This window comes from Lonchura striata, chromosome Z, assembly GCF_046129695.1.
Source record: "Lonchura striata isolate bLonStr1 chromosome Z, bLonStr1.mat, whole genome shotgun sequence".
Classification (NCBI taxonomy): Eukaryota; Metazoa; Chordata; class Aves; order Passeriformes; family Estrildidae; genus Lonchura; species Lonchura striata.
The window spans coordinates 30,081,453-30,099,332 of record NC_134642.1 but is presented as its reverse complement, the minus strand read 5'-3'; the positions used below and the strand labels follow the sequence as shown (position 1 = coordinate 30,099,332).

Genomic DNA, 17,880 nt, shown 5'->3' with positions numbered 1-17,880 from the left:
CCTTACAGACCTACTGTAGCATGAATAAGCAAACTTGCCTATTCTCTGAGAACTGACATGAACAACAGCATGCTAAAAACATTTGCGTTCTAAATTAAGGCTTGTGATTAGGTAAGCACAAATGCAGGCAGAAAGCATGGTATGATTTGCATCCAGTTAAAATAGCAAATATAGAACATATAATTATCTTCGAATGTCTTCCCGTCAGACACTTCTGCTGGGCTTCCCCAGACAATGGGCTCAATACTGTGGCAGACAGCAAGGGCTGGCAAGGAGCAGACAGGGAAGACAGGTACCAGCTTTTAGAGAAGATAAATAAAAAACGGACGGTACTTCCCTAGCATCTTTCAGCAGACTTCACTGTTCATGCTTGAACAATGCTTGGTCGGGAGATTAACCCGTGGGTTAAGGAGTGCTTAAAACGTTTCTCTAAGTTAATAAAAAGAGAAGTAAACCATATTCTTAGAAGACAATGGAAGCGCTTTCCCTGTCAGGTGCGGGCACACCTGCAGTGTCCTTTCCAGCACACTGCTAAAAAAAACCGCCAAAAGGGAAGAGGAAACAGATGCGAGATCTCGCTAGCAATTTCGGGGGGGCGGTTCCAGGCTGCCCCCGGGGCCTCGGCGCGGCCTCCCGCCGCTCCGGCCGCCACCGCCGGCCCGGCCGAGGCGCCGGCCGCGCGCGCCCGCCGGAGCGCGCCCGGCGCGCGGCGCCGCCCCGCCTCCCCCGCCCGCGGCGGCGCGCGGCGCGCGGGCGCTGCCATTGGCGGCGCGCGGCGCGCGGGCGCTGCCATTGGCGGCGCGCGGCGCGCGGGCGCTGCCATTGGCGGCGCGCGGCGCGCGGGCGCTGCCATTGGCGGCGCGCGGCGCGCGGGCGCTGCCATTGGCGGCGCGCGGCGCGCGGGCGCTGCCATTGGCGGCGCGCGGGCGGTGACGGCGGCGCGCCCCGCGGCCCCGCGGCCCGCGCGCCCCCGGCCGGGCCGGGCTCGGAGGCGCCCGGGGCGGGCCCGCGCCCCGCGGCCCGAACGGCGCGAGGGCTGCGGGGAAGTATTTCTGCCTTAGCTGACCGCCTTCATTAGGCGCTCACCAGCACTCTAATTCCAGCATCAGGAAGAAGACGTGACGCAACAACCACTGGTAGAATTTATAAGCAAGTTAACTGCACTGTATTGTAAGGCAAGTAGAAAGGTTTTTCAGTCAGGAAGGACTATAGATGCCTGTGATTCAAAGAGGAAACAGATGTTTTAATGATGATAAAGGGATTTTAATGCTATGTGATTGTCTTTCAAACAGCCACATTTGAAAACCTACCATACAAAAGCATTTTACAGCATTTACGCATATCTTTAATAAATGATTACCGAATTGCTATATGAATGAGCATCTTTTTCAGGTCACCTGAAAGTATGTGAATAAGTAAGTTCTAGGACAAACAAACCATAGGGGGGAAATACACCTTTGTTACTTTCTTCAAATCACATTAACAAGGAAATGTGAAGAACTGTTCCTTTGACACAGGAAGAAAATACATCACGTTGCTCAAAATACTTATGTAAGAAAACATGACCAAAACAATACAATTTCTATGGCTTGCCTATTTTGCAAATATAAAGAAGTGCTAAACTCATATTACTTCATCACGACTACCTCTGTCTGATTTTCATTTCTCTCATAGCTCTGGTAGTCCTCACTTGACACTTATTTAGGTAAAAACATAGCATCTGGTAGTTGTCACAGTATTTTGCAAACAAGCATTTTGAGTTTAACAGTCTATAATGTGTATTGATTACTCACCATATCCATGAATGCCTCCTAAAGGGGAAATTATTCACATGCATCATGTTCACAGGTCTTCCAACATTAGTGTTTTCCTTGTCAGACTGATTTATCTGTTATGGTATTCATAGATGCATGCCAGAACAACTGCATGAGCAGTCAACAGCAGGGATTATTGCAAGAATTACTGTAATCCACAAAAATAAAAATTCCCAGGATCCAGTGAAAGACTTCTCACAGGGTTTTCTAGGTACACGTCCATCCATTTATGCATCACTTGCTATTTTAAAAAAAACATTAAACTAATCAGTATACAGAAACTGTTCTGACAATGCCAACAGTTTGCCTTGATAAAAATCCAAGTGCTTTGACTGTGAATTAAAGCATCTTCATATGCAGCATTTTGGACAGTTGGAAAAGGTTAATTAAACGATAGTTTCTTGTCATCTGTGCCAAATCAGTGTTTAGGGAGAGATGTGTAACTTCAGACTGCTTTGCCATGTTCAGAAATGAATATTGCTTTTTCTTCTTTCTTAGACACATATTCATCAATGATCAATTTAATGCAGTTTTCCTTTCTTACGAGCCTGGGGAACAGAAGGACGTTTAATAGCCTTGTACAACAACCCCAAACTTCTTTCTGAATTTGATACTGTTACTTTGTTTCTTCAGCTAAGAAAGAAGGAAGGAGGTATGCTTTTTACACTCCATAGGACAGGACTACAGTTAGAGACCATCAAGGGATAGGATCATGTCATGATCACATTCATTTTTGCTGTCTAACCCCATAATAAGGCTGCCTGCTCCCTTTAAGTGAAATGACTAAGCTATTGACTCTCACTGCAGAGTCTAGTTCTGTTTTGATATTATACTGTATATAAACCCACGTGCATCAATTTGTATGTTTCAAAACGAAAGCAAAGCTATAAGTCCCATGTTACCTAAGCATTCTTTCTCTGCTGTCCTTTTTTCCCAATTCAGCTCCCAGACAGTAGTTATCACTCCTTACGCTCTGGCAAACATCCTCGGGAAGATTCTTAAGCCCAGGCTACAGAGACGGCATCTATTTTGAAGCAATGCAGAGTCAACAAGCTCACACTTCCCTTTCCCGGACCAGAATGTCCAGCCTGCCCTCGGGCTGCTGGTCTCCTCGCCCAGCAGCAGCAGCAGCAGCAGCAGCAGCAGCAGCAGCAGCAGCAGCAGCAGCGCGGCAGCCCCGGACAGTGTCGGGCTGCGTGGCACTGGTCCTGCAGCAGACTGGGCTCGGCTGCGGAGAGGGCTCTGCCTGGCAGAGGCTGTGCTGGCGTCAAGGGGGCCCTCTAGGTGGGTTCTCCCGGCACCGCGCAACCTGCCCTGCCGCTCCCACCCGCCCGGGATGGAGGGGAAGGACGGGCACTAGCGGAAGAGCCTTCCTGAGGACGGCCCGTGCCTCCAGGATGACTGAAAGAACTGAAAATTTTGCACAGGAGTGCAAAAATCTTCAGGAAAAGAGACGCGCAGGAAGCAGAGTTTACCATGTTGATCTGTACTGAGATGTGAAAGATTCCTAGACTTATATACTTCAGCATATCCAGGGCATACATTGTTTGCTCGCCATTCTTCTAAATGGTTTACTCTGTACTAAGGCTTCTTAAACTTCTAACGACCCCCTTGCCCTTTTGGACGGGAAATCCTGCAGTATGGAAGCCAGCTGCAACTTCAATGACATTAAAACCTCTGATAAGACTTTGTATTTGATTAGGGTGTGGGTGAACTTGGGAGTAACATGATAAGCTATTGCACGTCACATTTGTATAGATCCTATTTCCTTAAGATCATTTCTTTGCTTGTCACAACCCTATTCTACAATACCCCAAATTAGCCCTAGTAGAGTTGATGCCACTCTGAAGAAAGAATAAAATATTAAAGTACTTGAATGTCACTGTGTATTGACAGTGAAATGACATTTATTTCAATTCAGTAATAAAAAGGGAGGCTATACTGCCACATACATTTTTATATTACTCAATATTTGTATATTACTGATATTACTACCTATTTGAAGACTTACAGCACAAAAGTACAACAGATTACAAAATTTAAAGGGGCTGTAGCATAATTTATGTTCTACTACTCTATACAGAACATGACTTCTTTTTGTCATTTAAGTACAACCATGATAGAAAACATACTCTGAGAATTAGAAATAATGAGAATGAAAGTAAGCATTTTTCACAAAGATACTACAAAACAAAATATATAATTGTTCAGGAAAGAGAAATATTTTATGACTTTGAAGAAACCAGGTAAGCTGTTATAACTATGTTATGTTCATGCTTTATGTAAAAAGCACCCATATACCATACCTGCTAATTAGTTTGGGAATTTATACCAGAGACATTTGAAGAGAATATAAACAAAACTCTAAAATCTGAAACATTGCATGATTAATCTGAATATGTAAAAAGAATATTCCAGTTATCTACGACTTTCTCTGAGCTAGTTAAACTTATTACGAAATATTAACTGTAGCAAATGCTACACAAATCTGCACCATCATTACTATTTCATATGGCACTTATCTCACTGCATACTTGCCCGATCACTCACTGTCACTGACATTTTCAACACTAGACTTACATAATGACTTGTACTATCTTGAGAAATAGCTTCTCAGCACTGACCTGTCACTTCCAACATTTGAAATCTGTGAATGAGTCTATTCTGCATATGTGTTACAATATCTCTGTTTTTCTTTAGTGTTAAGTTCACCACAAAGCATAGCACCCATTGACTCAGCTAATTTCATTCAGAAGCAGAGTTGCAGAAGGAGTGTGGGTGTATGCAAAGTTACTATACAGTATTACAAACCAGTTAAAGAACTCACCAGCAAAATGGAGTGCGCAATATATAGGCTTTCCAGAGCAGGGATAAATTAAAGCTAGAGACTTTTACCCAGAAAAATAAATTGCTTTATGAAATTCTTCCTATTCAAGCCCATAACAACTTGCCAACCACTCTGCATTAAAAAAAAAAAAAAAAAAAAAAAAAAAAAAAACAACAACAAGAAGTGACAAACAAAATTTGAAGCAGATTTTAATTTGATTGCTTGGTTACCAGAGATGTGCTCTGACCACTAGAATTTAGGCTACATGACAGTGAATCCATCTTCCTCATTCAAGTGGAATCTCAACTAGGCATGAAGTTGGAGGGTGGACAAGACAGACACAAACAGGACTCTACAAGTGATTATGACTCTTCCCTGATGTGAAGGAACCCTACACTCCAGACATTATACAAAGTCTTCTTGACTATTTTCCACTGAATTAGTTAGGACAAAGTATGTTTCAGATTATCTGGAACCACTTCTCACTTCCAATAATAATTGCATTGGACTACTGAGTGAGGATCTATCCTCATTCTCTCTCTTAATAGTCTTGGGAATTTTCAGTTCTTGTTGCCCAGTAAAATATCTAAAGAGGGAGGTTTAAAGAGTATGTTCTATTCACCTTATTTTCAATCAGCCTATTAACACTGCAAAATTGCAAACATCTTTCCATTCTGTTTTTTTGGGGAAGGCAAACCAAAGAGAGGATTATTTGCATCTCGATTTCCATGCATTCTTCCTCCCACATCACTCAGATTTTCAATTACTAGCCATACCACAAAATTCACTTAAAAATTGACTAAGGTCTATGTCTGTTAAACTGAAGTACTCTAAAATATTTTCTTTACTCCTCTCATAGATGCACTAGCAGACACCAGAGGAAGAGTTTCCCTTGTGACATTTCTGCCATTATCCTGCATAGAATGATTTGGGTTGAAAGGCACCTTTAAAGGTCATTTAGTCCTAACCCCTGCGATGACAGGGACATCTTCAACTAGATCAGGTATTTTAGAGCCCTGTCCAACCTGACCTTGCACATTTCCAGGGATGGGTCATCTACGAGCTCTCTGGGGAATCTGCTCCAGTATTTCACATTGTAAGAAATTTCTTTCCTACACCTATTCTGAATAAACTCTCTTTTATTTTAAAACCTTGTATCCCATGTCCTATCACTGCATGCCTTTCTAAATTATGACAGTATCTAAGCCTGTTCTAGCAATATTAGATTTTTAATACAAAACTCAACAAAACCAATGAAAATATATAATACAGACGTACACATCCTGAGAAGAAAACTGTATCTGGGGCATGTAGAACTAATATTTATATGCCTAGTCCAAATTTTCCAAAGAGATTGGTCTAATTTACTACATCTTTTATTTTTTATGAAATGGAGGCAAAAAAAACCCAAGTAATTTTATAAAATATTTTCTTAAAATACAGTAGAGCAATGCATGTATATGGAAAGGTAACAATAATTCTTAAAGCAATGCTGAAAGGCAATCTCCAAATATAAGTTCACAGAAATTTCATCAGTGTCATTACTAAATAGCAATAATGACCAATGGCAGATTTTTAAGACTATGCAAGATGAGATGGTGACTTAAACCAGTAGATTCTGGATAAGTATCAATAAAAAAGAATTTTATCAAACTTTTTAGTTCCATAAAAAGTTTCAAAATGCCCCCGAAGTTACAAATGGTTGTGGAGCATGAAATATGGTACCACTGAAAAAAAGGGTTTCTGAAGATCAACTCCAGAGCATGCAATAAATACATTGCTAACACAACTGACCAGTGCAGATGGTAATTTAAAGCTTTGGGAAGATAGATGAAATAAAAATTATTATTAAAAAAAAAATAAAGGGATAGCATTTTTGCATGCACTTTTAAGAAAAAAAAAAAAAGGTAAAGAGATTATTTAAAATAGAAAAATTAGCACTCACCTAAATCCTAATACATAGTCACTTGCAATATTATGGAAATATAACACATGGATGTGAAACATGTCCACATTTGGGATTAATTTCTATATTTTGAGTGTTAGGATGGCATCATTATTTATAAACTTTCCATGAAGACCATATAGATTAAAATATCCATGTAGTTAATGGAATGGTAAGAAACGAATCCCATTGCACATAGTTGAAGAAAATAATCCAAATGATAGGCCATTAGTCATAAAACTTTTTAGGTCCCCACAAGTTGTCTTCAGTAATACTAGCATAGAAAGCAAAGGCACAAATTCATCTAATCAGAACCCTCATCAGAGTGAGCAGATAAACCCAGTGACCTCCTTAACATATTTTAGACTTCTTTGCTCACAAGTGTTATATGACTGCATATCAAGACAAGAAATTTAGGATTCTGTCCTGTGCTCTCCCTCTGCCATCTCCCCTGCAAATAAATTAGCTCTCTATTGGACTCTCTTCTGGAGTAAGGAAGGTCTATCTTAAGAATGAAAAACCTGTGCAACTTAGCAGCACTTGTTACAAGCAGTCCAGATAATAGTAGTTTGTCTCTATTCTCCCTATATAGTCTTGTTAAATCCCTACAGACCTTCCATCCTCAGATATTTACATGATGAATCATAAGACAAGCCACGTGCATTTGGTATCATGCTATAGAAACATCACCCCAGTGGGTTCTGACAGTCTCACATGATTTCAGACACTTTGAACTGAAAAATGACAGAAAATTTGTTTCCTCTGCCCAGAGGGGTCTAAATGAGCACTATGCAGTGGGGAAATAACCCACACCACATAACTTGCCCATAACTTACTAAAAGACAAAACTTCAAAAAACATATAGTTCAGTTTTGAACAACAATCATGAATTAGGTAATGTTGCTAAGAGCTTGCGGCTATCCTTTAAGAACAAAAAGAGCTTAGTTATCAAGTATATTTTTGTTCTGAAAATGATGTGCTGAACTATAAATGTAATTTGAGCAGAACATTCTCCATCCAAGCCCCAGCCCTTTTTGAAGTCCAAAGAATCTTCAGGTCAGAAACTTTGAAAAATGAATATTTTATGTGTGTTCTATTAAATTCTTAGCTTGTTCTGTGTCTCTCTGTTTTCCCTTCAATTAGAGCAAGAGATTTTTTCAGGTAATCTCATTTTAAAATGTAAAATCTTCTTAGTTGTATAAAAGATAGGTATTTTTCCTCATCTCATTTAGTAAGCATCAGTTGTTATACTTTTGCTGTGCCATTTATGTCTTATAACTAATAAAAAAAAGATCCTTAATGCTCCATAGATTTAGATTGACATAGAAGGAGTGGTGTGGAAAAGAATATCAGGGCATCTCAGGGAGATTAAACTATCTTTTGATCTTATTTGAAGAGAAATAATAATTCTGTCCTGAATACCACTGGTTGGTGATACCTGAAGAAAAATAACTGTCCTTCATAGCAACATACCTCCTTAGATTAAGCACCAGTGATTTTGCTCAAAGGCTTGTATCTTACTATTGCATAAGGCAATAGTAAGATGCCTTAAAGATCATTCCACTAATATAAACAGAAACTTTATATCTATGCAAAAGAAATGTAAATAGGAGGTGCAGATTATTGTTCTCTCTTTTCCCATTGTACCCATTTTCCTACCCACTGACTGACCAATGAATCTTCTTTGCCTTTAAAAAAGCAAGAAAAGCAACTATTCTAGTTTGTTGACAGAATACAGACTTATTATTATTATTAAATTAAGTGACAGTCCACACTCGTATTTATCAAGTTATTTTGTTTCCTATGTCCCAGCTATCTTATTTTTGGCCAGAAGCAGAGCTTGAGCTCTCTGTAAGGAGTCATGTTACTCCTATGGAATATGGGCCTGGTAACACGCTCCCAGTTTGGATGCATGTCTGCTGTGAAACAGGAGAGACTTCCAGTAACCACAAATTGTCAAATTTTACCTCAGTGAAAATATTAGACATTACTAAAATTCCCAAAGACAGTTTGGCAGCAGTTATTCAAGAAAACAAATTGTATGTTTTAACAATTGTAAAATGGAAACCATGAGAAAATGACGACAGTTTTTTATTTATATAATGTTAGCAAACTGAAGTCAGATAAAATACACTTCCAGCAAATATTCATGACCTGTTCTGTAATATGGAGATTATTGTGCATTATTCTGGTCAACTGCATTTCAAATAGAACACAGTTCAGAGTACTTGTATATTAAATTACAAGGTAGGATGAAATTTTATTCACTAATAATTTTTAATTTTTTTTTATCATAGCTAGTAATGTTTGCATTACATTCACTATTCAGTTGCACATTAGTTTAGTGAAGATGGCTGCTTCCTTGGTTACCAAGCATGATATATTATTCTGAAGATAAGTTTCCTTTTTTATAAAAGGAATGATAACTACCTGAATGGTACAATTCAGTTATGATTTCCAACAAGAAACAGAGAAAAAGGACATTTCTTGACAAATCTTGTGCAATTATACTTACAAATACTTTATTTTGACACTTTCCTATCTAGGTAGCTTCTTTTCTGGGATGGGGAAGGAAAAGTAGTAGAATGGGCCCATGTAAAACACAGGACAATGTTTGAGATATTTTTTACCAAAATCTCATTTCTCCTAATATATCTTAAATTTATATCAAGTATGCTTTTCTGATGTCAAATAAACAGTTTAATCAACTAAATTTAAATTTGTTATTTATAATATTGTTTAGACATTTGAATAACCTTCTTAATAATCTCAAAATGCTTCTTGAAGATCTAAATTGTAGATGACCATTAGAATCATTAATGACTCAATAAAATAATTCTGTTTTTTCTGGAACTGTTTATTCATCAAAAATTTTTCTTGTTATTTTTCAGATGGAAATAGACATACTGTAATTTTTTCCTTTTAAGAAATGAAAATGAATATTTTCTGTGTGAAGATTCCTAAAATGTCTTCAGATGCCCTAATGAATTTTGTAATTTTTATTATTATTTTCATAATAAATAACTTAGATCTTCCAGCTTTATATCAAATATACCTTTTATATAACTTCTCTGAGAAAAAAAAATTGATGCACCTTACTGTAATTTCTTTCTGAAATGAGAATATGAAATTGAGTATTTGAGAGGCAATGTATACTAATGAATGAAAATCTTTATATTTGATGTGATTTGCCTTGGTTTTGTTTCCTTTAATTTTATTTGTAAGGAAGTAATTTCTGCCTGTTTGTAACTTAGTCAGCAATAAATGTACTATGTCAAAACCTTCAGGCCTTACAAAATCAAACCATTTAAACGTTGAGATTATGTCATAAAAAAGGTCAGTAATTATGAAAGTAATATGAGAGTGTTGAGTCACTGAACTTGCTTTTCAGTTGTGGTCAGCTTATTGCTCGTTGTCATCAATAGACTTTCTATTTTCTTTCATAGTTTCAAAAAATGTTAGGACGTCAAACATGTAAGTTTTACATTCTCTCCTACTGAACTACTGCAAGATCCTGTAATTTGATTCTTCTCTGTAGTGGTAGTTTCCTAACACTGAGTCATATGAAAATGCCACTAGTACACTCCGTGAACAAAAATACTAAGTGAAATATTTGAACTCTAGTAGCACTTTACTTAGGAAATAATATTACCTTCTTGCAGTCCTTTTTTTCTTCTGTTTCTACCTCCTAATCTACCTTAAAATTCCTTACTTATACTCATGCTTTCTATTTTAAATAGCAATTTCCCTAGTAACATTATAACAAATATCACCACTATGAGTCCACCTACTACTTTGTCTGCAAAATAAGGTTGCAGAGCAAATTAATTTAGTAAACACATAACAATTTTATCCAATTTTATATTTGTCTTGATTATTAATAACTCTTCAAAAGTCTTCAAAACCTTTTTTTCTTTTTCTTTCTTAAATGAAAAAGGCTGTGTACCTGTCTAGATCATTGCTGATATCTTAAAACACAAGTAACATGTTTAATATTATTGTGTTCCTGATTTTAAAATCTCATTAACAATCCCTAATTTAAGAGTGAGATTTCCTGTACCAGTTCTTTCAAAGTTCTTGAACAAAGGTCATCCAGTCCCCTTAACTTAAGAGCATTATTGCCTGATATTTGTTTCCAGATAAATTGTAGTAATTTATATGTAAATATCTATGTTCCTATTATCTATCATGCCTGTCTTGATGCTTAAAATAATTTTCCTTATTAACACTGTGAACCTGTTAATTCATTGAATATTGACTAAGAAATTGATTGGATTTATCTTGTCAGACTATTCAGCCCTTACCATATTTTACAGACATTTCTATGCAACACAAACACTAGAAGTTTTTAAGTTTCTCATAATATCATATTTCCTGGTACTGATCCCAGGCAATATTCCCCCTACACACTTTGTTTATCTATATGAAGCATCTTTCTTTTCATGTTCAGTATTATCTTCAATTCATCAAATTGTAATTCCCCTACCCCTACCAGTGGGCGTACAAGTCCCAGAGAGCTAATTTCTGCAAGCTGATACATTTTTATTTTCTAATTGCCTTTCCCATATGTCTCTAGAACCAGTTCAACAACCTCCAGGGGTCTGCAGATCACCTTTCATGCACAAATATGTAATGTTGTTCACTCACCTTTACACAGATGTACTGATAAATTCTTTAGACAGGAATTATCATGATAATTACTCTTTGTACACAAGTTTATTTATTTTCTTTTTGTCAGATGTGGCCAAAATGTGGGCATTCTATTTCTGACAATTTCTAGCATTAAGTGACAACTTGTATTCTGACAAAGATACATAAATTTATAACTTGAATGAAAGGATGAGAACTGAAACTCATACTTGAAAAGACATTGAAGCCAGAGTCAACTTCTTAAGTAAAAGCTGTTTAAGAATTAAAACATAATTTAAATTGCTGAGTACTCAAAGGAAAGCTAATTCAGATAACAGTTATGTTTCAAGCCAAATATAATAGGAAAAAAAACCCTAGACGATTTATAGTATTAAGAAATTCTCACTGTCCCAGGAACAGTATACAGAAGCTGCTCTAATATATATTGCTGAATAAAAAATTGTTTGTGCATATGCAGCTGGGATGTAGCGATGGACAAGTACTTAATTGGAGAGTATTTTATAGGTACATAGAACCACAGATGCTTAGGGTTCCTAAGAAACATGGAAAATACAAGATCTCAAACCGTTTACTGTCCTAAAATAAGTAGAAAACAGAGGGAAATTATTATTCATTACATAGAGAAGTGGACTAAAACGTTCTTAACAGAAGTAGAATAATAAGCTGATTATAAAGTACTTAATGAGATTTGGAAGATGAAAATGGGCCAATATTCCCTGTATACAAAGCCATTCTTAGTTCCTTTTTAATTTATTATTTAAAGGTGTACAATAAAGAGCAAACATGTGACAATCTAAGTAGCAAACCTCTGTGATTTGCAGATTGAAGTACAAATTTTCATGAGATTAGAGCAGCCTTTCTAAAGTTTGAAGTCCAAGTCCTACTGCATTTACATCACTAAAAATGCTGAATACCCCAGCACCATCCATGGTGTTAACCACTAACTATGTGATTGTGAACAAACTGAGAAGTTCTGAAGCCTCACTGATTATTTCCTCAAATATATTTGGGAAAAATGGAAGTCTTCCCTCACAATTACCTCAGCCTGTTAAAAGTATAATGCTTAGAAAATGCCACTTTTAGGAAGCACACAAAACATAAAAATGTGCCTTCTTTTTCTATATGCTCCCAAAATTTCGGAAGAACAGACTCCTAAATTGTAATATCTTTGAGACAGAAAACAGCTTTAGGTGACAGCTCAACTACAGACTCCTCTCTTGTCAGTCTACTGAAATATTCTTCAGAAAAATGCCTCCATTTTGGAAATTATTTAAGTCTGATGAGATGGTGAAATGCAATAGGACCTGTACACTTTAAGTCAGACATATATTTGAGGTCTTTGCAGGATCAGTTGAATCTAGGCCTAGTTCCCTGTTATCCCTGAAGATGAATGGCAAGGCATTGCACTGTATCCTATAATTGCATACTAAAATTTAGATCTAGTCAAGGGAAGCTGAGAATGAAATTATTACTGCAAACATAAGACACCTATTTGACATTTGTTTCTTTTTTCCTTGCATTTGATGGCTGAAAAAAATAACCTATAACTGGTACAAAGGCAGACATCAAAAGGTCCAGTCAGAAGATTAGGTCTATAAAGTCATGCCCTCTGGTCACTAGCTATTAACACTTGGGAAATCTGGAAAGCTGTCGTGACATAGATTGATTTTACAGTACTTTGCCAACATAACCCATGAGAAACATGGAATCTTTTTAACATTATGGAAAATCAGGGTAGCACTGCTTGAACTATAAACATTTTCATGCTATGTTTGAGCCATTGTAACCATGCTGCTTTTGCCGTTTATTCAAAAATAGAGATTAAACATTAAAACAATGTCTTAGTATAAATGTCAAGTACAATGTAGACAAAATCTAAGAGATTAGAAGAAAAGTTAGTCAAGAAAACAGATGCATTTTAAAGTTATATTCCCTGAAATACACATTTTCCAGGCTTACTTTTAATTAAAGTTACTAGAATACTATTATTTCCTGGTAATCTGTTAAGTAGCCATAATTCCTCTAAAATCAAGTATTAAAAGCTCTTATGTGTGTTTTCACATGACATTCTCCAATAAAGTTGAATATTGGATAAGTTCACTAAAATAAAGAGAGCATGTTTTCAAAGCCTGTTTTGCTGATATTTGCTATTTTCAAAACTAGGCAGGTAATTTTTGATAATTAAATGGAATAAAAATACTGATCTGAATGAAACCCGAATATTTTTTTCCTGAGAAAGTGATGCCCATTACATGTATTTTCTGGATTGTTCAGAGAAGGTTGTGATTTTTTTTCTCTCTATAGCTTGAAATGTTATTAGTAACATAGGCCACACACTGATTTTTCTGAGTAAATTACATTATCCTTAAAGTTGGATATGTTTACATTCCCAAATATTCCCCCTCAGTTGATGTACATAGCTGGGGACAGCACTATCTCACTGCTCCCTACAAAACGATAGTAAAGTTATAATTTCTTACTACCCTCATGATTTGCATGTTATAACAATGAAACATTAGTCCATGACAAAGATATTTATTATGTGATAACTCATTGTGGAAGTGATCTTTAGAACACAACATATAAGACAGAAGCATGATGTGTTTTCTATTGCATATACTAAGCTAATACTGAGAAACTACTGAATGACTTCTCCAAGAGACACTGTCTTAGGTTGCCAACTAAATAAACCTGTTAACAAAAAAAAAAAAAAAACTGATGCCAGCATCTGAGTATTTTATATCTTCTCCCAGTGTTTTGTCAGGTACTAACTTTCAGCTTGTTCCAATACTGAAATAAATAGAAAATTGTTACTTTACTATTTTCTTCAATTTATTAGTATACTTCACTGCCAGTTCATCCATAAGACTATCACTCTCTAGAAAATATTCTGTGGAGAAAAGTATGCATGAATTTCATATCTTTCACTTGATAGGGGTCAAACAGATGTTTTGTATTATTTTATAGATAATACAAAAGTTCGCCACAAGTTTACTACTTATAACATCAGAAAACTTTCAATTTCCTCAAGCAAGGTTAAAATGCTTGGCAAAAATGGTTCTAAACACTCATTTAAATCCATGTTTAAACTCTAAAAGTAAAACTTAGACTACTTGAAAAATTAAAAGGGGTTTTCTTTTCTGGCTGTTGTTTGATCACTTGAAAGGCCATGGTGCAATAATTTCTTCCTAAAAAATGAATAGAACTTTTGATTTCCCAAAAGAAAAGGTGAAGGTGAAATTAATGTTTTCCAAAACTAGGAGAATAAGAGAATTACCTAAATTAAGACTGAACATTTGAAATTGTCTTCTAAAGGGCTGGACCTAGAGCAGCTCCGCTGAATAAATAGGAATTTGGAAAGTTCAAGTGTCAAAAAATCAGGCTAATTGACTATGCGGGTAACAATGCAACCCAGGTTTGACTTTTTTCATTGGAACATGACATATTAAATTAGTATACAAATCATACCCAACATAAAATTGCCAGCTGCTACTTCAAGAGTGAGGTAACTGTTGTAAATTTCATCTGCACAGAAACAGTGACATCTGTATGGAAGGAAATATTAACTAAACCCAAGACCACTTGTTCCTCTTCTCAGTCTAGTCCTTAGAAAGCAATACAGAAATGGACATGAAACTCCCAGTTCCAATAGGTACCTCTTTTTGCTTATTCTTCAGAGAGCTCACAACTGAACTTAGAAATCTAAGTTATATTATTTGTTATGTGGAACAAAAATTTGAAAAAAATCTGAAAACGTGAAAGCATCTTTAGAGTCACAAGCAATAAAGTTCACAAGAAATTTTCCAACTTATTTTACAATTACTGTTGTAGCAATAACTATTTAAAATAATTTGCCATGTAGTCATCACTGCATAAACATATAGCATTTTTCCCAGATGTCAAAAAGAAAAGTTTTGTATAATTGAAGAAGATTTCTAAGCTGAGAGCTGGTGCACTGTAATAGACCCAAATGGAATTTCTGATGGTAAATCAAGTGACATGAAATCTTGGCTGGTAGATTTTCTGTAATTAATCCAGGATGTTTAAAATTTTTACTTGCACCATTATTGCAACTTATCTTGACAGAAAAGTATGTTTCAAACAATTTTACATAAATTTATTAGAAGGTAAAAAGCAGAAATTAAAGATTAATGAAACATCATTTCATAATGAGTCCACTGGTTGAAATATTCTTATACATTCTATTCTAGGATGTTTCATAGGCTTATGGATATATTCTGAATCCTCAATTTACAGTGCTTTTCATTCGGTCTTTTTATATTTATCTGTGCTAATATTTCAGCCATACATAGATATCTTCTACAAATAAGGAATTATGTGTATATATGCTCTTATACCATATAAGAAATCATTATTAAGGTTTTTATAAAAAATTATGCATACATACTTTGAAAGAGGTTGCCAGGAAATTTCAATATATTTTTTTTTTTATTTTAGCATTGTACAATATCTGGTCTATCCTACACAAAGAAATCACTCCCAGAGAGCACATTTTCAGTCTCATTTAGATCTCTTATATCATGTTGTGAAGATTCATTATGTTTCATAATGTGTTTTAAAGATGTAAGGCTATCTGTGGCTGCCAAATATAATTAATCTAGTTAATACATGAACAGTGCCTGTAATACTGTTCAATAATAAATTCCTTTGTGATACTTATATGAGTTTGATGGCCAATTGCAATTAAGCAGTGGAGTGTGCTATTTTTAAACTATGACATGTTTCCTGGAAGATCATTTCATCACCTTTCATGAATTTTTTAAAGGTTCTATATGTAATATGAGAAAATGGCCAAATATCTGAACATGTTAGGAAGAAGTACTTAAAAGGCATTTGACTAACTAGAGACTTAATATATAATCAGCAAGAATTTAATGTGAAAAAAAAAATACAATTGAAAATATTTTTAAACCATCAGCTCTTAATACATTTCTTAACAGAGCTGAAGACTGTACAGAAGAGCATTTCTTTATTTTCAGAAAGTAGTCATGGAACTGGGATCTCATATGCCAAAGAAGATCCTATGAAAGGTAGTGGTTTTTATTACCAAGGCAGTTAATGCCACATGCCTCAAATTATTTGATAAAATTTCAGAATAATTTGATAGAATTTCAGAATTATTTGATAAAATGTCTTTTGGTTTGGACAAGGAAGTTCTATGGAAACAAGCTTCTTAATGTGGTCTAAATTTATTGAGATCATGCAAGTATTCATAATAAAAATATCAATACATAAGATTTTTTAAAATTCTAAAGATTTAAACAAATCTTGTACAATTCGAGGCATGTTCTTAAGGAAGGCTTAAGGATACACTCTTCTCCATGTTTATTTTAGATAGGCATGCATTTTTTTAGGAAAGGTACTTTTTACATAGCTTCTGTAATTTTTACATTTTTCATAAAAAGCTTTTTTTTCCCACACAATTCAACTTAATTTCAGTACAAATGCAAAGAAAATATAATTACAGATATGGAGGACAAAACTATTAGCTTGTCATATAAGAATACTCCCTCCTCCCTCCAGTGCTAAATCTCTATATTTTTTCTAGGAAAAAAGTCATAGAAAATAGGTTACTTTTTAAAGTTTTACAAGTGTTCATACCACAACTACTTTGCAAGTGAATAATATTTCTGTAGAAATCTCAAGGCAAGACCTGGAGAACAAAGATTAAGCATTTTCTAAAGTCATAGTCCATCTGTATACATTCACTAAAAGTTGTGTAACTTTCAGGTCTCTAGGCAATTTATAAGTATACACACAGATAGACTGACATAGCTGAAAATACTAGAGCACAACTATGTTCAAAACTATGCCTGGATCTTCTGGTAATTAGCTCACAAGCATATTGAAACAAAAGCTCCTAAATAATAACACATTTATTCCAGAAAAGAAATTATCTGAAACAGCGAATGTTTAAAAGAAATTATAAATACACAGATTTCCAAAAGTAGAAGCCCTTAACCATGGTATGGAAAAGATTCTGACACAATTGAACAAAGCATGTAAGGCACTGTAAAGGTATGCTGCAGATTGTGGCACATCTATAAAAATGGAAAACATAAATTGTCTGTCTTTCTTTAAAACAAAAGTAAATAATTCTTAGGAAGATCAGTCAGTTCTGGTTTACTATTGGTTTTTGTTTGTTTTGTCTGGTTTAGTGTGTGTGTGGTGTATTTGGTTAGTTTGTTTTCAATGTAGAGAAACAAGGAATGCTTCACTGATCAACATTTATACTGAGCTGAAGGTCAGACTGTCAGCACTTCTGCAAGCCCATATATCTGAATTAATAATTGTCTTTCAGGTACTGGTGAGCTACAAAATCATTGCAATGCTGTTTAAAGTCATGATGTCATAAAACAGACCAGGTTGGAACGGATTTCAGAAGATCATCTTGTCCAGTCTTTCCTGGGAAAGTGATCTTGTATTTGGTACAAAAAATAAAAAGAAAAAATGTTACAAAGCAGAGTGGAAGAGTTGAAAACACAAAAAAAAATCTTTTCTTATTGTTATTATTATTGTCCCCTGGAATTATGTATTGGATATATAAAACATTTCAGTTCTTACATTTTAAACCTGAGAGAGATCACTATAGGCAGCAGTTTGTAAAAAGAAACAAATGTCAA

The 17,880-nt window shown here is 35.5% G+C and overlaps 1 protein-coding gene across 4 annotated transcripts in view; it reads right to left on the bottom strand.

Annotated features, from left to right (window-relative positions):
• PDE4D (phosphodiesterase 4D) overlaps positions 1-17,880 on the bottom strand; it is a 348,860-nt gene that overhangs the window by 244,344 nt on the left and 86,636 nt on the right. Inside the window, exons 1-2 of one of the 4 annotated variants that reach the window (XM_021534342.3) lie at positions 2,717-3,210; positions 1,794-2,055 (exon numbers count right to left, since the gene is read on the bottom strand). The exons of 1 other annotated variant lie outside the window; for it this stretch is intronic. In XM_021534342.3, the coding sequence (XP_021390017.1) occupies positions 1,794-1,840 (47 nt within the window). In that variant the 5' untranslated portion in view covers positions 1,841-2,055; positions 2,717-3,210. Of the gene's footprint in view, positions 1-1,793; positions 3,211-17,880 lie in introns of those variants that run through there. 2 more of the 4 variants (XM_021534341.3, XM_021534343.3) reach the window with 2 other exon arrangements.